General features: G+C 43.1%; 2 protein-coding genes across 6 annotated transcripts in view; one reads left to right on the top strand and one right to left on the bottom strand.

Moving 5' to 3' along the window:
- Window positions 1-11,839, bottom strand: part of SRGAP2 (SLIT-ROBO Rho GTPase activating protein 2) — a 330,724-nt gene extending 318,885 nt beyond the window's left edge. For 3 of the 5 annotated variants that reach the window (XM_004375212.3, XM_023730302.1, XM_023730303.1), the window contains exons 1-2: window positions 9,628-9,728; window positions 7,211-7,818 (exon numbers count right to left, since the gene is read on the bottom strand). In XM_004375212.3, coding sequence (XP_004375269.2) covers window positions 7,211-7,277 — 67 coding nt within the window. In that variant the 5' untranslated portion in view covers window positions 7,278-7,818; window positions 9,628-9,728. Of the gene's footprint in view, window positions 1-7,210; window positions 7,819-9,627 lie in introns of all 5 variants that reach the window. The other 2 variants (XM_023730300.1, XM_023730301.1) reach the window with 1 other exon arrangement.
- Window positions 11,244-19,786, top strand: FAM72A (family with sequence similarity 72 member A). The gene is made up of 3 exons (XM_023730304.1): window positions 11,244-11,395; window positions 12,998-13,075; window positions 19,090-19,786. The coding sequence occupies exons 1-3, from the start codon at window positions 11,244-11,246 to the stop codon at window positions 19,142-19,144; spliced, it is 285 nt and encodes a 94-aa protein (XP_023586072.1). The 3' UTR covers window positions 19,145-19,786.
- Window positions 19,787-20,454: the final 668 nt, after the last annotated feature.

Below are 20,454 nucleotides of genomic sequence, written 5' to 3' on the forward strand. Positions count from 1 at the left end.
CAATAAATATTTACTAAGAGCCACCGTTTGGGCTACAGTATTGCTGTAGACATGTTTCCTATCTTAAGGAACCTCATAATACAAGTTAACTTAAAACCAAACCAGTTGCTGTCGAGTCAATTCCAATTCATGGTGACTCTATGTGTGCAGAGTAGAACTGCTCCATAGGGTTTTCAAGGCTGTGAGCTTTCAGAGGCAGATCGCCAGACCTTTCTTCTGCGTATAAAGTTCTAACATGTGAAAGATCTTCTTCTGAGGAAACTTTGGGTGGGTTTGAACTGCCAATCTTTTGGTTAATAGTTGAGCATTTATCCACTTGAGCCACCCAGGGACTCTAAGAGTTACTTACTTAGCGTTTAGTATTTGCCATACACTGAGTTAGTACTTCACACACATTTGCAATAAACCAGGAAAGTAGGTGTTGTTATCTCTGTGTCACAGAAGAGTAAGCTTGGAAAAGAAGGAGTGACTTGAGCAAGGCCATACAACAAGGAGGTGATGCTGACAAGATTCCAACCGAGGGCTGGTTCCAAAGCCTATATTCTTTGCACTGCATTACACAACCTCAAAACATTCCTACCAGAAGTCTAGTAGAAGAAAGACTACTGAAATACAAATGTTCAAAACATAAGGCAGTACGAGATTAGTGCCATATGAGATCTACTAACTGCTGGGTGAGTGAAATAAAGGGAAGGGTCATTTCTAGTCATGGTGACCAAGGAAGCCATCCCAGAGGAGCTGGGCTTTACCAGAAGGGGGAGATTTCAGTAGGTGAAGATGTGGGGCTGAGCATCCAGAAAGGCGCATTCTACAAACAGCGCTCAGAACTCAGACTCTGAGGATGGCCAAGGTTCTAACTCCTGTTTCATCATTCACCAGCTGCCAACCCTGAGTGAATTACTGAACCTGCTACGCCTCACTTTCTTCATCGGCAAAATGGGATAACGGCAATATATTCTTGCTAGAGTTGACATGAGGATTACAAAATAATCTATATAAAGTACATAGCACAATGCTAGCATATGGTACACTTCAAAGAAACTGCAAAATGCTAGCTAACAGTATACGTGTTTAAAGAATGGCAAATAGTCTGGATAGGTCTGCAGCCCTATTAAGGCAAAATGAGAAATGATTGAAATGATAGGTTACAGCCAAACGAGGACCCAGTGAAACATCCACCTGGGAAAGATGGTCTCTATTCAACAGGCAACAGGGAATCATTAGAGAAAACAGGTCATACTCAGAACATTCCAAGCAGATCTCCCAAGGGAGCCATCAGCCTCTCCCCTTGGCATTCAGTTCACAGAGACCCCTTCAGAAGAGGCATTAGGCCCTGGGGCCAAGTCCTAGCAAGGTCTATAGGAAAACAGATACTGTCAACTCCTCAGCTCCCAACATGTGCAAGATCTCTTTCTTTTTTCCCTCTCCTCATGGTCTAGTCTCCCACCTAAACACACAGTAATGGATGAGACACAATTATTAACCCAGTTTCCTTGGGAGACTGGTTTGTCTTTTTTTTTATTAAGGTTAAAGTAGTTTTCCAGGAGCTAATCAGGGTAGTTGAGATAATTATTTATTATTTATGACTTTTTAAAAACTTGGTAATACTTGGCTTTTTATTTATTTATTTTTAAACTAGTGTCTCTTCTATAAGGGGATTATTACATTACTCATTTATTAACACAATATAATGAAACTTTTGGGTTGATGGTTATTTCACTATCTCATGCATGATGGTTTCACGTGTGTAAAACATGTCAACACATCAAGCTGCAGACCTTAAACATGTGCAGCTTATTGTATGTCAATGAAATGCAACAAAGTTGTTAAAAACAATACAGTAAAAATTTAATAACTCTTGTAATTATTAAAAGGTAGAAACATAAATACATATATGAACATATGAAGGCATATGTCAAAACTTTAAAAAATTTTACCAGGGCAGGTCATTATACAGAAACATATATACAGGCTTATAAAACTTTGTGGCAGAGGACATTAAAAAAAAAACAGAGAGAGAGAGAGAGATTAAGTTCTTCACATTATCATAAGTCAGAAAATCAGTAACGGTGCTATTTTTTTGGTAATTTTTAAAAATGCTTTTGAGTGCTCTCATTATTTATTTTTAAACCAAACCACTTTAGAGGTAACTTTCCCAGATTCTCCAAAAGGCCCATTTCGGAGCTGACATCTGAATTTTATTACCAGTGGAAATCTACACATCAACTGCATTTTCCCTGAAATTTGACATACCATTTTATTACGAAGTCCTTAAGAGGTCCAGAGTGTAAGGGAAGCATGATTTCCTTGAAGAAAACCTCTCTTCTGGGAGGAAATGTCAGCAGGTGCCACAAGGCAGCCTACGTTTCTCTGGAATGAACAGCGGGAGTTCACAAGGCAGGGGCTGGGCACCTGCTGGCTTAAAAAGGGGGTGGCGTCTACATCCCAGGGCTAAGTCAGACTCTGCAAACTTCACTGCAAAGAAATGGTCAGGGCTTGTCCAGGCTTTCAACCTGTGCGGTGCATGACGATGTGGCCATAAGTACCAGATGGGCTTCTGCAGAGGAAATTTCTGCTCCCATTCCCCAGCAGAATTCCTCACATGTAAAAGCTAGAACCCCTCATGAACACAATTCCAAGTGCTGCCACTTTCCACAACACACCGCATCTCCACCACCTTCCTCCAGGATCTGTCTACTCTGAGATGCAGAGTACCTGAATTTTTCCAAGGGCTTCATTTTCTTTCAAGAGTTCACCTTTCTGCAGAGTTGCTATTTTCCCTAAGCAAGGGATGAGGAGCCTTCAATCACCTCGCAGGAAGATGCTAGCATCTGCTTGGGGATTCCAACGAGATGTTTTACTGCAGCTTTTCACAAACTGATTATATTTAAAGCTCCCATGGGGAGTGGGGGTTGGGAGGAAAAAAGCTTCGGAGAAGACCTTTGTTGGCATGAGTGAAGAAGCGCTCAAACCTCTTGGAGGAATGAGCTTGTTTAAATACTGGCAATAAGCATCCCCAAGTGCATGTGCACACACACACGGTATGACTACAGTTTTAAATTTCATCTCAGGCTGTCAAAGGGTCCTGAAAGGGTTAAACTGTTCAAGGCAAAGGCCTGCACTTTTTCTATCAAAATGCTCCAGATGGAAATTACAAAATTTCCCTTCCCAGCTCTGTAGTGCACACACACTGTTCTCCTAAGACATTTAAAAAAAAAAAAGGACAAGACCCCTAATGTTCTCAAGAAAGGGAGTTTAACGGCTGAGCACACAGTGCCACTGTTCCAGACTATTCCTCCTGGAATATTTGCATTAACTGTCAATCTCAAACTTTCTGTAAAATCTCAAGGTATGCAGAGGGTAAAGGAAGGTGGGACTTGAGTAAGGAAAGGACAATAGCTAGGACTGTATGCAGTGACGTGAACTCACCCAAATACCACCTGGATTATCGTCTCTGGTAACCATGCCCTGCACCCTACCACCACTTCAGCTGCTCCAAACCAGCAAAGAAGCCAACAGGACAGAGGCCAAAAGGCCTCAGGTTATGACCCATGAATCTAACCAAGGCTGTCAAGAATTTCTAGAGATTAATGTATATGAAAACACTTTGTAAACTGGAAAGAGCTTTGTGAAAACACTAAGGATATTATTGCTTTCAAGTCAGACATTAAGAGGCATGAACTTTCAAAAGAATCTCAACACCCACAAACCAGAAACAATGATGGTTTTAAGAAGGCAGCTACCAGGCAGGCTGACTAAAGACGTACGTCCCTCACAAAACCACACTGGGGTAGGGATTGGGGCTGCAGCCTCACAAGTCCTTCAGGCACACTCAAGCAGGTGGTTTCAAAGAAAGCAAAAACCACAGGAAAGACAGGGTCCTGCAAAGTCCACTTAGAGTCTGCTTGATTCAAACCATTCTGACTGAAAAGTAGGACCCAGGACTCTGGTCTGAGACAAACAGAACAACAGCAATCAATGAATCTCCTGTGGATAAGACAGTTCACCTGTTCATTTTACAGAAAAGGAAACTGAGGCCCAGAGGGTTTAAGTGACTGACCCAAGGTACCTTTTGTTACTACCGGAAGAACAAGTCAAGTTTCATTCCTAGCCTGGTTTCCTAACATTTAATAGCTGGGGGCTTTGTAGTGAATATGCAATGCAGCCTTAATGGTCAGCACAATCGGGCAAGAAGGAAGGCCCAACAAACAGATAAGTAAACGCTGCTCGTACCTACTGAGCACTTCAATGTGCCAGATACTGCACCAAACAATTTATATGGACTATTTCATCAAATCTTTACAACTACCTTAGGAAATGGATATTATTTTGCCTATTTTACAATTTAGGAAACTGAGGTTCATCTACCTTGCCTGGGGTGGTAAGCAAAGCAAATGGCTTTATACCAGATTCAAACCTGGATCTGTTTGACTAAAATCTGCACTCTTAGCCATCAGACCAAACTGCCTCGCTGTTTTAGCCATTGTCATCTTAGCATCTGAAAGACAAGCGAGTCTACCAGCACCGTGAGTCCTATATAACATGTAAAAAGCTGAAACTCATAATTCTGACCAAGGACTTCCAGGTAGTGAGGGGCAGAGCCAACCAAGAATTCAGGTCTTTGTCTCCAAATTCTGAGCTCTTCGTCTAAGAAGAGCACAGGTTCTACAGCTTGCTCTAGAACGTTAGCACCACGAGGGAGGGACTTTGTTATGTTCATTGGTATAACTGCCAGTCCCCAGGCCGCATAGAGGCCCTCAGCAAACAGCTGCTGAATAAAGGAATGGAATCAAACCGCATGGTTTGGCTGTGTGATCTTGGGAAGGTTTCTTATCCTTTCTAAGCCCGTTTCCTCATGTGACAAATGGAGGATGACAACAATACCCACCTCCTGGGTTGGTGTGAAAATTAAACAAAACAATTCATGTACAGCACTTGAGACAGTCGGGAACATAGTGAGTACCCAAAATGTAATCCATTATTACTATTATTCATTGACAGATTTTGGCTTCTTAAGAAGTTTTTATTTTTTTCCCACCCAGGTAGAAGGATACTTTTCATAGTAAAGATACAGAATAGAGAACTGGGAATTGGTAAACCTGCTTCTCCTTTCAGATCTACCACCACCTAGCTGTGTGACCTTGGACAGATCTTTTAATTTCTCTTTACTTTCCTCGACTGTAAAATGAGGCATTAGACTATTCAAATCAGTTTCATAAGCATTTATTGGGTACCTTCTCCAAGTAAGACATCATGTTTAGCTACCTATAAAAGTCTATGACCCTGAATGGTATCAAATGGAAAAACATCAGAGCAAAGCAAAACAGCCTCTTGCTTGTGGCAAGGTTGAAAAGAAACCCTCAATAGCCAACTGCATTACATCATCTCAGTGAGCAATGTTTGTAAATACACAAAATGTTTAATTTTGAGACGTTCATGAGAAATCCTTTACAAACAAGGAATCGGCATATACTGTCCTATTAACACCTTCCAGCCCTGAACCTTCCAAAAAATAAACACGTAAAATCACTTTGCGCTTTAGTCAAACGGTGTGCTGCTGGAGAGAAACCTGGGGAAGTCCAAGTTATTAACGCTCCCTATGGCAACAGTCAAGAATCGGATGTGCAAAGAGAATGACATATCTGGTTAAAACTGCAGGGGGGATTCCAGGAGCAGAATGCAGTGCATCTGGACAGGACACGGAGGCCAGTAGCCTATTGTTTACAAAAACAGCCACGGATTATGAACAGCAACAACAGGCCAACACCTCGATTATAACTCACAACCACACCTCTCCCAATCCCAATTCTACTGAAGCTATCGATCAGTCAACTCCCCATCCCTGTAATAAACCTACCAATATTTGCAGTCAAGCGGACAGAAGGTCCCTTAGGGAACCTCCAGCATTGACCAAGCTGATGACACAAAAAAGATCCTACAGGCACAATGGGGACTTCAAACTACCTTCCAACCTTCCAAGAGATAAGGCTGCTGTCCATTTCAAACCCTAGCCCTCCCCTGACCCCAGGCAATCATTAGCAGGGAGACAGACATGGCCCTTCCCAAATCCTCTATGATAGGAAAAGGTCTCCTTGCATTGGTGCAGGGAAAGAAGGAGGGGCCCCTCCCTCTGTACTCTGAAACAAAGGAAAACCCAGAGCTCCAACCATGTGGTGTAACAGTCAAGGCCACCCATCTCTCCCACTCCCCAGTTGAGGTCTCAGGGGACTGAAGCCACATGGCTCTTCCCAGTGACTGGCCAGGAAGGGACAGTGCCTTGCACAAGCACATGCTGGCGCCCTTAAACAAGCTGGAGTCCCTCCTAAGGGAATTGCTGGTTAACGAAAGGCTATCTGGGAATAGGCTCTGGATTCACACACCTAGCCTAGCCATCATCTAAATGTGGAGACAGGTCACTTGGCTCCTCCAGGTGCACATTTTGCTTTACCCTCACATTTTCTGCAGGGAGGAAAATAGGACTTTCAAAGCATGTATTCTGGGGCAAAAGGAGACAACACAGAAGGGTTAAACAATTACGTCTTCCCATTTTCCAGAATCAACACCACCTGGCAACCCTAATATCCAACTCTATTCAGATTTAGGTGAGGGTGGAGGCTGGGTGTGGGTGGCCTTATTCCTTCTGCTCTCTGATGTCTGACTGTACACTGGGTAACCAGGCACCAGGCAGATACGCGGTACACCCAAGGTGGCTATAAACTTTCTGTGTCTGACACCACATCATACCAAATCTCACATTTTGATACAGTGCATCAGAAAAAAAAACCCGCCTCTCCTAGGGCTCCCCAAATGGTACACCTTCTCAAGGTTGCCTTTCTCAGCCTGGACTCCTCTTCAACCTCTGAAATAAATTCCCAAACACCTGTCAGATTTCAGTTGTCTTTCAAGGAAACTGAGATAATCTGAGATATCCTGAGGCAAAGTGCTGCCTTTCTTTCTCCACGAACCTCCTGCCCCTCCCCCACCCCATCCAGGACCGGGGGGTGGGGGGCTGCCCCAAAAAACAGCCAAGCCAGCCCCACAGAGACAAACCTGAAGCCCACTCCGAGACCCAACTATGAAACCACCTCTGGGGTCAGCCTATCCCCACCTGCTCCACCCAAAGGCATGAACACCCTGCAAATCAAGGTGGAAATCCATGCCTCATGGGTCCACACAGCATATGCAATATGCCGTTTTTCAAAGCCCTTACCTTTGACCTGAGTATCGTACTCTGCTATGATCTCCTTATCCTTTTTGAATTTAGCTGGAGACGTCATGTTTTCCTTCTTTCTTCCAAATTCGAATTGTGAATTGATAGATCCACGGGAAAAATCCAACCACCGAAATCAATACCTCCAAGACCACTTCTCCCAAGGGCAGAAGGGGCCCCGCGGTGGTCTCCAGCGCTCCGGTGAGCGCGGTATGCGGGCTGGGCAGGCGGCTAAGGCTGGCACATGCAGACGGTGGGCGCCGGGCCGGCTGCGGCGGCGGCTGTTCCTGTGCTACAGCCCGAGCCGCAGCCTCAGCATTAGCCGGGAGAACTGCAGCGCCCGGAGGCTGGCCCGGGGTCTGACATCAACGACACAGGCTGGGAGTGGAAGTCCTTCCGCACAAGAGCATGGTGTGGGGGTGCGGGGGTGTGGACGCGCCCAGTTGTGTCCCCGAGAGGGAGTGGGTGCGTATCGGGGCGCCGGGCAACGGCTGGGCGTGCTTCGCGGTTTTTTGTTGTACAGTCTCGAAGATGCTGCAAATCAAATCCCAAACGGGAGCCACAGCAGCGCGGAATGGATCGGAAGTCGTTTGCTCCGGTTCACTTGCCTGTAAATGCAGGAAAGGGGGGAGGGGAGGGGGCGATCAGCCAGGGCGCAGATCCTAATCGCGGCGGGGGTGGGGTAGGGGACGTCGAACCCAGGGCCCATTCAAACGCCGCCCGGCCCTCAGAGCCCAGGGCGGCAAGGTAGAGAGGAAGGATTTTGTTTTAAGGCTGAAAGGAAACACTTCGGCGCAGCCGCCTGCGCGGGCTCCGGGTGGAGACTGCGGCTGGAACGCGGGGCTCCGGGCAGGGACTGCGGCACCTCGGCGGCCGCCCGCCCCCACCCCGAGCCCAGCCAGCGCTGGGCAGCGGCCAGCCAGAGGGGGCCCTGCCGGCCCTGCCTTCGACGCGGCCCCTGAACCCTGGCTAGGGCACCTCCGCGACATCAAAGGGGGATCAAAGCCGGGGAGGGACGAGCCACCCGGGCACAACTTTTCTTCCCCTCCCGCCCTTCCTCCCAGTTGTTTTGTTTTTGGTTACTAGCTTCTCTTGGCAGCAAAGTGTTGGGGGGTGGAAAGGGAAGATCTGCAGGAAAAAGCTCGCTCGGCACGGGACACATCCAGGAAAACAATGTGGTCGGCAGAAGCAGGAAACGGGTTAGAGGCGAGGGTCGGAGCCGGGAAAACCAGGGGGAGGGGGGAGGAAGGCAGCCGTCGCCTCCCCTACCCGGGACCAGAGTGATTCTAAATGCCACTCCGCAAATATTTTTTGTCACCCAAGCCCAGGGATCCTAGATACCGCACCCAATCCTCGGCTGTGCGGGGGGGCGGGGGGAGGATCAGTGAGGGCCGCATTCCCGACTCCTCGCCCCAGGAGGTGCCGGAGGAGATCTCGCCCCAGCGAAGGCCCGGGAGGCGGGAGGGAACCTAGCGAGAGCGCAAAGCCGGGCGTCTTGCTCGCCGGCGTGCCGCAGCGGCGACCCTGCCTCCTTCCCTCTTTCCTCGCCCGTTTCCGTCTCCGCGCCGGGAGGAAGAGGCTCACGCCTTCCTCCAGCCGCGGGAAGTGAGAGACACCAGCGTGAGCCTCTTCCCGCGGTGGAGGAAGGGCCGTACCGAGGAAGAGGGAGAGCGGTGGCGTGGTTCCAGCAGGCAGGAAACGGGAGGAGGCTGTGAGGTGGGGTCCTGAGGTTGGACGGGAGCCCAGGAATAACTGAAGGATCTGCACACGCTTGGAAGGCGGGAGAGGGCAAAGGCAGGATTACCTGGGGTGGGGGACAAGGTTAAGAGACTACCGTGGGCCTCGATGTTACGTGAAGCGCAAAGATATGAGCAACTTTGGGGACCGAGATGTGGGTCTGGGAATGGGAGTGAGTGAAGGGAACTATTCGGAGAGGGCCCGGGGGCTGGGACAGGGGAAGAGCCCCGGAAGCAGTGCGGAATACCCATCCTTCTGGGTCCTAGGCTGTGACTCGGGCTGTCTGCCAGGGTTTGAAGACCGGGTAAGAAGAAAGCTGATGGCTAAGGGTGATGTCAACGACGGTTGCCGAAAGGTAGACTAAGGCTGCCGGTGTCCAGAGGAATTGGGAAAGTGAAGGGGTGCGGGCTGCGCGGCGGTATGTGTGTGAACAAGGGCAGAGTCTCAGGCTGTGCGGAGAAGGGCGGAGAGAGACGCTGTCCTGAGAAGTATTATGGGATGTACTGGGAAATTTGGAGAGGGTCCGGAGGGGAGGGGGTCTGAGGGATTTCGGGTGGCACCGCCAGGGCGATGCAGCGAGCAGCATCCGCGCCCTCTCCCTCCCGCCCCAGCCCGGGTTTGTTCAGTCAGGGCTTCAGCCCAGCGGCCGGGGAGAAGAAAGGGTAGAGAGGAGCCTTTACCTGGCTCTGACGCGACGGTCCCAGGCCCCCGGCTCCGCTTCCCACTCAGAGCTCGCCTACCCTCTCTTCCCCGCCACCCGCTTCTACGCAGTTCAGTCCCCTAGTCCCCTGAGGAGCCTCCGCCAACTCCGCAGGACCCCGCCGGGAAGTAGAACCCACCCCCTTGCCAATCACCGCCCGCTTTCTATCGACCGATGGGGCCTATAGCCAGTAAGAATAGTTGATCCCGAGAGGCCAGTACTGAGGAGGAGGAGCTAGCGAAACTTGGAGGTGTGACTAGCACCACCGAGGCGTGGTCACAAAATATGCTCCTCCCCGGGTTGTCAGAACCTTAAGTAGAATTGGTGGGCGGGATTAAGGCGGAACCAACAACCAAACACAAACTCTTTAGAGAAGACACGACCAATTGGACCGGGGTAGAGAGGAGGGGCGTTGCGGAGATCTTTAGCCAATAGAGAGTAGAGACCGGTGGGCAATGCAGAATGTCTTCCAGTAAGATGAGCGAAGGGCGAGCCTTGCCGCTTTCACGGGGGCGGGAGTAGGGGTTAGCCTAAACCTCCCGGAGCGGGCCAATGAGGTAGGAGGCGGAGCCAAGTTCAGCCAACCAAAGAGCAGAGTTGATCTCGGCACCGTTACTGGGGCGGGGCGGGCAGTCCCCATGCCAATAAGATCTCGTCAGGGGAAGGCCCCAGAACCTTCCAATGCGGGACCTGGGCGAACTCTAGCTCTCCCAATCGGTGCGCGGCGTTGGTAATTCAAACTGACAGCCGGTCGAAAAGGCAGAGACAGCGGAAGAGGGAGGAAAAACGACGTGTTCGTGACAGCACCGACTGAGCCCCGAAAGCGACCTCTGCCCCGCTCCCCGGCCACCTCCGGGCTCTCTCGAGCGGCCGCTCCGGGAAGATCTAAGGGGACGACGAGGGGCCACGAGGGAGAGCTAAGGGGAGGGAGGACACGAACTAACGGCGCGAGAGTGAGCACGCTGAGGGCTGGGGGCGCGCGAGGGCCCGCGGACGGAGGAGGATCGCGGGAGAGAGAAAGGACTGAGAACCAGGGATCATCCGGTGCAAAAAGCTGAGGGGATTTCTGAATCCGGGAAAGAGAAGAAAGGTTTCCAAAGAACAGGCGTGGGTGGGGTCCCTGAGCCCGCGATCCGAGAGAGGAGAGTTGAGGCGCTCTGAGAGAGGGAAGTAATGCTGGGAGAGAGGACGTTCTCAGAGGAGAGGCTTTAAATAAAGGAGACTACCAGAGAAGGTTAAGGAAATCACTGAAGGGGCGGGAGCTAAGGAGTAGAGGATCCTTCTAGACAGGAGAAAGGGAAAGCTGTAAAGGACTTCCCTTGCAGCTTGCCTCCTCCTCGCTTCCAACTGCACTGGTTTTCCCGCAAGTTCAAAAGGAAAGCCAATTTTGCTGCTTCTCTCTGTTCCTACTCGATAAATATTACTTTTACTCTCCCACCGGGAAAACAGAAAAGAACTCATTTCCTTCCCAAGTTCAGGGCTAAAAAAAAACTCAAGGCCTAACAACTTGATCTTCAGCCTGAGTGAATCGAACTGGGAAAGGTCTTGCTCTTGTTTCCTTTTTCGAAGTCCCACACCTCATCCTTCTGGGACGCAATGTCAATCAGCAGTTGTAGTTTCCAGGACCGGTGTGTGTCCATCCTGTGTTGCAAATTCTGTAAACAAGTGCTCAGCTCTAGGGGAATGAAGGCTGTTTTGCTGGCTGATACTGAAATAGACCTTTTCTCTACAGACATCCCTCCTACCAAGTAAGTCGTGCTAGTGGCGGGCAACGATAGCCTTTAACTAAATGGGAAAAATGGATGGCTTGGACCTCTGGGAGTCGACACGGAGGTTATCATTTTGGTGTTCCAGCTCCTCCCAACCGTCTGATGAGCCCCTTGGAGTATAACTAAGTGGGCAGACTGTCTGGACAAAGTCTGTGGTTTAGCCAAAGTGGTCAATCCTGACGTAACGTTTCTAGTTCAGTTGTGGTCATGTGACCATGAATCTCTTAAGTTGGATGCCTGGGCTGTGCCCTCCTCCCAACCATCCTAATTCTCTGGGCCAAGTCCATGACCTAGTCTCTAGGTAAATTCTGAAAACATTTTCTGTACTGTTGGAGAGGAGAGAACATTTTTTTCCTTTTGACACATAAAGTTTTACACTAAGAAACATTCATAGTTTTCTACCATTATTTGCTGTTGGCATGCTGAGTCAGATCCATTGTCCATCTAATTCAATATTATTGTCTCAAAAATCTTAAATTTTTATGTTTTTCTGGGATGAAATAGAGATTTAGCCCTAAAATAATCCTTGTCTCCCTTAAAGCCTGTTTTGAGTATTATGCATTTGTTTGCATAATTAAACCTATTTTAAAAAATCTTTTTGTTTTCAGCCACTACCCACTTTTGGGTGTAGAGGCCTTAAGAATTTGCTTCCTGTTTGGAAAAATAACCATTTTATTTGACTCAAATGTACCTTTTTCTTGCTCTAAAAGGTCCTTTCTTTTTCCGTAGTTAACATATATGCCCTGGGTGATTTTAAAGATTTAGCTGTTTATTGAAATTTTATCATTAAAGTGAAAGAATACTTAGCTAAGATATGGAATTAGCCAAGATATGGGTGGAAAGCTGTCCTCCAATCTTTGGACACAGAATCAGAGGATGCAGCCTAATAACCATAATACTTTAAAATGAATTTCATGATAATGGTAGAAACTTAAATTGTTTAAAAATATACCCAAGTAAAGCTGTGGACTCTCCCTCCCTTGAAGTCTTTTCTGAAGCAGTTTAAGTGTAATTGTGCCTAATAGCAAAGCCAAAGGCTTTCATTTATTGCAAAAATGCATGGGCTAATATTTTAAGTTTGTGTGTATGTTTCAAAAAAGAAAGGGCACTGGGCAAAAAAAACCATAAAACCTGTTGGCAATGGTTCTGTGATTTATTGTCTAGTGCTTTTTCTTTTTAGTAGCATGCACACACACACACACATACAAATTTAAAATATTAACCCATCCATTTTTGTAATAGCTTTGGTAAGTAATAAGGCAGTCATTAGGAGGACTCAGGTGAATTGTTATAGGTTAGAGGCAGAGTCTAGAACAGAGTAGGATCAGGCCTTTCCTATTGTCTCCTCTTCTTTGTAGGGGTTATTAAGGTGATGGATTAATGTGCTAAGAAATCTGAATGAATGAACACAAGATTTTTTAAATGGAAGGTTTGTTACATGTTTACGGTGAGCTCAAAATATTAACTGACTCATAAAATATACTATCGTTCTACTTTAGAGTCTCAGCTTTTTAAAACTACAAAATTTGTGCTTAGTCACAAAAGTACATTTGATTTATCTCTACACTTTTTCCTGTCCAGTGCAGTGGACTTCATTGGAAGATGCTATTTCACGGAAATCTGCAAATGTAAACTGAAAGACATCGCATGTTTAAAATGGTAATTTGTGGCAATATATTAGATAGCCCTGAGTTTGGAAGATGGATGTTGACGCCAAAGCACAGAGAAAGGTTCAGTGGGCTGTAACGAGTACTGGTTATAACCCATGCAATGAGCCATTGAAAAACCATTTGTTACTTAAAGCTATAAAAAAGAGTGTTTTGATACTTGGCATTTATATATAATTTTACAGTTTTTCAAAGTACATTCACAAATATCTGCTTTAATTTTCAGAACAAGGCAATGTAGTTTGGGGGGGAAACGATTGGATTTACAGTCATAAAAATCATATTTGAGTCCTAACTGTACTGTTACTTTCTATATGATCCTGAGTAAATTTCTTACACTTCTAAACTTCTAAACCTCTGTTTCCTTTTTTCTGTATTTCCATATAGAGTTATGAAGATAAATGAATCATAAATGTTAAAAGGCTTGATAAATTATGAATTATAACACGGTTGCCAGCTGTTATCATCATCTTTGGAGAGGTGGATAAACTGAGTGTTATTATTCCCATTTTAGAAAGAAGAAAGTTGAGATGTTTTCATTTAAATGGGGTTTGGATTATAAATTATGATCCTAATAACTTGAATTAGCAAACTCTTCTTATGTGCTAACAATTATTTAATTTCAGGATATTCATTCATTCACTTATTCATTCATTTGAGCTATATATATATTGAGCACCTACCACTTGCTGGTCACTGTTATAGGAGCTGGAAACAGCAGTAAATGACAAAGTTGCTGGCCTTTGGGCATTATATTCTAGGGAGAAGGCACTCAATCAGTCAATAAGATATTTAGATAAATAAGATATTTAATTTGGTGGGAAGTGCTGCAAAGAAAAGAATAATAATAAACTGTAGAAAGCAATAGAGGTTGGACCATGAGAGAGAGGGTAAGAGCTACTCTAGATAGCATGGTCAGGGAAGTCTTCTCATGAAGAGTAACACTGGAGTTGAGTCCTAAAGGATAAGAAGGCAGAGAAAGAATATTCTAGGCAGAGGGAACAGCAGATGCAAGGAACCCAAGGCATGAAGGAGCTTAACATGTTCAAGGAATAAAAAGAGGATGGCCAGTATGGCTGAGACATTGTGAGCATGGGGACAGAGTAGTATTAAAAGGTCAGAGAAGTAACAGAAGCTCAGATAATCTAGAGCAGCACGGTCCAGTAGAATTATAATGCAAGCCACATATGTAATTTAAAATTTTCTAGTAGCCACATTTTTTAAAAGTAAAAAGAAACTGGTGAAATTAATGTTAATCATATATTTTATTTAACCCAATATATCCAAAATATTATCAGCTCAACTTGTAACCAACATAAAAAATTATTAATGAAATATTTTACATTCTATTTGTTGTTCTTGGTCTTTGAAATCTGGTATACATTTTACACTTACAGCACATCTCAATTCAAACTACCCACATTTCAGGTGCTCAGCAGCCACATTTGGCTAGTGGCCATTGTTTAGGACAGCGCAGACCTAGACCTTGGTATAAGGTTGTATTTGTTTTTGGCCAATGGGAAGCCGTTGAAGGGAGCAAAATGATCTAATGTGTCACACACTAGAATGTTAGCTCCATGAGGGCAAAAACTTTGTTTTGTCCACTGCTGTATCCCTAGCACCTAGAAGAGTGCCTGGCACTTAGTAGATGCTCAATAAATATTAGTAGAATGAATGAGTGAGTGAATAAATGAATGTAGGTGGTAATTAAAGCTGTGGAATTTACTCTTACAATATAGTTTACAAATAACTAGTCAGTCCTAGTCCAAGAACAACCTCTATTTTCATTTGTTTGTCCTTCAAGCAGGTTATGATTAGAAGACGTATTTTAGGTAGGCTGGTACCTTTTATAGTATTCTTTATAGTGCCTCACAAAAATGACTTGACTCCCACATCTTACAGGGTGGGACCAAGCTATAACAGGAATTTTTACAACTCAAGGTATAAACAGTTCATGTTGCCATTAAAAAAACAAAGCATTAAAACTTCCCTGTATGTTCACGCTTTTTAGTATGTAAACAGAACAATCTTTGTAAGAATGAAGTACTTATAATCAGCTGGATAATACTGAAGACTGTAAAAACTTTTGCAACTTTCTCTAGAGGCCATGGATTTGCTTTCTTCCTGAATTTCTGCAAAAATACTGAAACTAAAATTAGAGCTGCCAGCTTGTATTTGGTTTACAGGGACTCATGCTGTCTTCCTACTCCTCCATCTGTTGAAACAGTTTTTAGGTGCTGCTATTGAACTGGAACATTATAAGAACCCAACTTGCCAGAGCTGTAGGGATAGAAAACTCTTTCACCTGTAGATCTGAGATCGTTAAGTATCTTTTGCCTGAGCAGCAAATCAATTTTGGGTGCTTTGCAGAACAAATCACAACCTTATGGCATCCAGAACCTAGCTGCTGAAGGGAGAATACATAAAATAATACTAGCAAAGAAATGCAAGAATATGGTAGTATTATTTCACTTAACTTAGACTATTTTTTCCCATTTGATGGTAAAACGAAACCATTAACAAAGTAACTCTTATCCCAAAGAACCCAGCTATGGAGGTTGTTAGGAGAGAGTAAGTTCTAAATTATGTGGACTGTCTGGTAACAGCATGTAAAAGTGTTTATATCCCTGGGTATTATACGGCATCTAATAGCATTTACTTTCTTTTTTAGTGGGAACGTTGTAGGTTATCATGTGATTGTTCCATGTAGTTCCTGCCTTCTCTCCTGTAACAATGGACACTTCTGGATGTTTCACAGCCAGGCAGTTTATGGTACTAGCAGACTAGACTCCACTGGTAAGAAACGATTGACTCGGACATCTCTCCAACATTTCTTTATTGATACCTGAATGAAGCTTCCAATAGATAATTTCATCTTAGCTGGGCTGGATCAGTTAAAGTAAAACTTCAATGGCTTTCTTCCCCAAACATTCTCTTATGAAGCCTATTAGCCAAAATTCATTGCCATTTCTGTGTTCCTGACTGTATTTAAGAGCTCAAACTTGGCTGGATTTCTTGGTCTTTTTACAGTCATATCCTAATTGTTCTAAACTGCTACCTTGATAGATATTCTAGACACCAGAGAATTTTTGAAGATTTTAGTCTTAAGAGTCACTTAACTGTGTGTGTGTGTGAGAAAGAGAGAGGGGGTGGTTTGGGCTCGGGAGGGAGATGGTGGCAGAGGAGGAGAACTGTGTAACCTCTGCATTTGGTGATGTTGCTTCAGGATAAAAATAGATATTTTGACATCTATATCCATAATTTATTATAGAGTTTTAGCCAAGGGAAAGATTTAACACCAATATGTTGACGCTAATTATTTTTATTAAGAAAATATAACTACAAATCCTTGAAGGATATTTACATAATACATTTTATATTGTTTGCAGCCATTCAGTTTTGTTATAGGACACATTTTCTCAATGTTTAATTTATATTTAGACAACATTATTTTGGTCTTCTTTGGAACTTAAAGTATATATACATATATATCTGTATCCATATATATGTATATATATATGTATTTTAGGTATAATTTGCCTTCACATACCAAAAGATCATGACTTGCAAGCTAGGTTATCAGGGTCTTTAAACCCTCCAATTATGCTTGGGTCTTTATAGACCATGATTTTTTTTTTTTTCTTTTATCACCTAGGATTCAACTATGGCTCTCAACTCATCATTTGGGGGGTCTTAATTTAAGACTCTAGTATGTTAAGAAGGCCATTTTCAAGCAAGAGCTTATCTGAACTTTCCTAAATGGGATATAGACTACTAATTTAGGCCTCCGGTTTTATATTTGTGTTGTTCATGGGACACATTAAAGGAAGTTTCTGCTTTGATGCTGTTTTTCCTGCTTTACAGTATTCAAAACACAGGGTGGGGATTTTTCAATTTTGATTTACTTTTTAATATTGGTAAATTTTTCAAAGATAAAAGCCCAGCATTCTTCCATTCGCATTGAATCTAATCCATGAGAAACAGATGTATCACAGGATTTCCTTCCTTCTTAACAGAAAGGAAGGTGCTGCTTCTGTCAGATCAGTCTCTTAGTTTATTTTTTCTCCTTTGAACTGATTGTGCTGAACTGCTTCATGTCTCTGAGTATTGACTCCAAGAATATCAAACTTCTTTGTAACACTAAAACTGTGATTTAAAGCAAGATTTTCTAGATGCTTGGTATAAAAGAGGGTTTCTAATAGCATTGGAACTGTCCTCAAATCACCTGAATCAGCAGCATCAAAGGAATACATACACAGGCTTTATAAAATTCTAGAACGTTTAGACCGAAAAGGGCCCCATGATGTCTGTGTTCTAGGCTAATATCCACATTTAGACCTGATTTCCAGAAATTTTCCTGAGGAGGCTTGGGAAACCTCCATTCAAATTCCCTGATGTTGGAAAATGTCCTCAAAGACAAAATGGCTTCAGCTCTCCATTTACCTCTATGGGTTCTAATTTTCCTAGATTTTGGCCTAATAATTCCTATTATCCTGGCAGCTCTTCAATGCCATATTACCAGAAGCAGAACGTCGTTCATTCTTAGGAAAAAAATAAAACTGTTTTTATCCTAAAACAATTGAAACACACAAAAATTTACAGGAAATGATATAATAAACATCTATACCCTCAGCAGCATCAGATAGAGGCTAACTTCTTGCCTGATTAAATTCCAGTATCTCTCTCAGCAGAAAGAGACAGTTGATGGTTTCCACTGTCTCTACCATGTGCAGTGTACATCCTTGTATATGTCTCCTTGGGCATCTGTTCAAGATGGGCAGTTAGAGGAAGGGATAATTGATGTGCTGTATTTACAATGTGTTTTTATTCCCATAATGGAATACTCTACAGAAAGAAATGAGGAAAATGAGCTAAGTCTCGCATATCAGCATAGGTTAACCTCAAAAACCTGATGTTGAGTGACGAAAGCAAGTTAGAAAAGATACATATAGCATAACATCCTTTAGTAAAAAATTTAAATACACAAATCATTAATATGTATGATCTATGGTTGAATACACTTGCAGTAAAAGTAGTAAAATCATCCATGGTGTACTAGTAGTGGTGGAAACCACTGGCTTACTCCATTCCACCATGTTGCTGTTATCTCTGTGTATGCTGTTATCTCAGTGTATGTGGAGGGTAGCCAGAGCCTCTGAGTCATCCTAGTGCCCACACTCACAACTGGACAGCTTTTCTTGTTGAACTTAATTGACTTTCCTAGGGGTCACTTAATAATGGGATCTTTTTTTCAATTCAGTGCTTTCAAGTTATAGTGTAGTATGTGCCCAGCATAAACCATCTCATCATCATGTACTATGTGTTTGGTCTTATACTGTATATACTTCTGGTGGATTCTTCAATATGAAATCTGACTGTCCTTTCTCAATGGGATTTTAGATTATTATTTGTTTATTGTACTGACTGCTATAACTTAATCCTAAAGTTTACAAGTCTTCCTTGACAGCCTTCCTTTATTCAAGGCTGAAACCCACCGATATCAAGGATTGCAGTTCATATTATAACTGGCTCTAAAACCTTGCTTTTTTTAATTAAAAAAAAAAAAAAAAGGCACTAGCTACTTCCATGCTTGTTTAGAAAATGAAAAGACTTATTCAAGACGCATTCCCTGCACCCTCCAAAAAAAGCACTCAATCTAAAAGGATCTTGTGAGATCTCTATTCTTAAAGATCATTAAAATAGACTAGAAAATTATAACTGTGGAGTGAGTATGTCATAAAGTAGGAGACAGTAAGCAGACTGATCCTTTTGAGTTCTAAGATTTTAGTATTTAAGCCTTTGCTTAAAATGCTTTAAAGAATTTTTGTGTCCTAGATGAATGTAAATTTAATTAAATAATTTTATTTGTGATATACTCTTTAATAGCTTCCTAACTGCTAACAACCATGACTTAATATAAGAATGTTAGTATATAAGGTTTCATATATCATGTTCAGAGTTGCAACAGTAGCCAGCACTAAATAATTTTATGAATTTTATTTCTAGGTGTGAATGTCCTACTTTGGGGCAACTTGCCGGAGACAGAAGAAAATACAGATGAAGACATGTTAGACACCTCAGCAGAGGAGTGCATTAGATGAATGGGGTTATGAGATATACATAATGTTCAAACTTTTTCCTGTTTAAAATATATATTAACAGATGAACTTTAAAATTGTTAGTAAGGATTTGCCAGTGATTTGTTTAAAAGCAAAAATGGGGTATTTGTTGATTTATTTATTTGCTGTCTCAACTTAATTACCTCCATTTAATTTGAGCCAATGTAGTTGTTCTCTCCTTGTATGTCTGTCTGCTTCTTCCTCTTCCCTCCCCCTTGCCCAGCATAAGTGTATTCTTAACTTCAGATAGATTTTACATGTCACTCAGCTACCTCCTAATCTGAGAGAGTTTTTCTTACAACTTGAGACCAGATACCATTAATTTTACATTCCTGTATAAGAGAGCACTAGTATCCACACATATATCAAGCAGGATAGATTGAGCTCAACTGAATATTAACAGGGGGTTTTAAAAAATAGGCTGTTAGGTTTCCATGGATACTGTTTGTCATATGTTATATTGGTGATTACTTTAATATGGAACAACACTTTGTGAATCAGCAAATAGAATAAATTAAAAAAAAACTTTAAAATGTATGGAGGAATCCTCTTGATTCCTCAGCATGATGTTAGGTCAGAAAATTATCCAGATATACTGTTTACCAATGTTATTTATTTACATTCTTCTAAAGCCATTATGGATATTGTATTATGAAAGCCAGATTAAACTAAACCTTCATCTTTAAATTATCCTATTCCCTAGGGCTTTCTCTGTAAATAGCATTCTAGATGAGTAGTCCCAGTCTCATCCCTTAAATAGAAAAAAAAAAAAAACTAAAGATGTGGTTTGCTTAAGCTATTGTATATTAAAAAGAATTTTGTTGTTTTGTTTTTTCAAGGCTGCATCCAAAGCCGCACAGGAATAGTAAAACTGGGATAGTGTTGGATTCTGGTTATCTGTGAAGCTAAAATCAATATATCTCCTTAGCTAATATCTCAGCTGTAGGCATTTTGTCAATAGCAGACAGAATTGTGGTTTTATAAATAAAGTCTGTTCTCAAAATGATCAGCCTTCCTTTAACTTTTTATTATACCCACTTCCCTTACTTAAAAATATAAAGATAGTATATAAAGTACAGACATAAGAGCTAACATTTATTGAGTGCTTACCATGTGTCAGATGCTGTTCTAAGTGCTTTGTGCACGTAACTCCCTTATTCTACACAGAAACCCGTGAGGTGTAGGTACCATTATTAGTCCTTTTTTACTGACAGAACAGCTGAGGCATATAGTGGTTAAGTAACTGGCCTAA

Source organism: Trichechus manatus, unplaced genomic scaffold, assembly GCF_000243295.1.
Source record: "Trichechus manatus latirostris isolate Lorelei unplaced genomic scaffold, TriManLat1.0 scaffold00035, whole genome shotgun sequence".
NCBI lineage: Eukaryota > Metazoa > Chordata > Mammalia > Sirenia > Trichechidae > Trichechus > Trichechus manatus.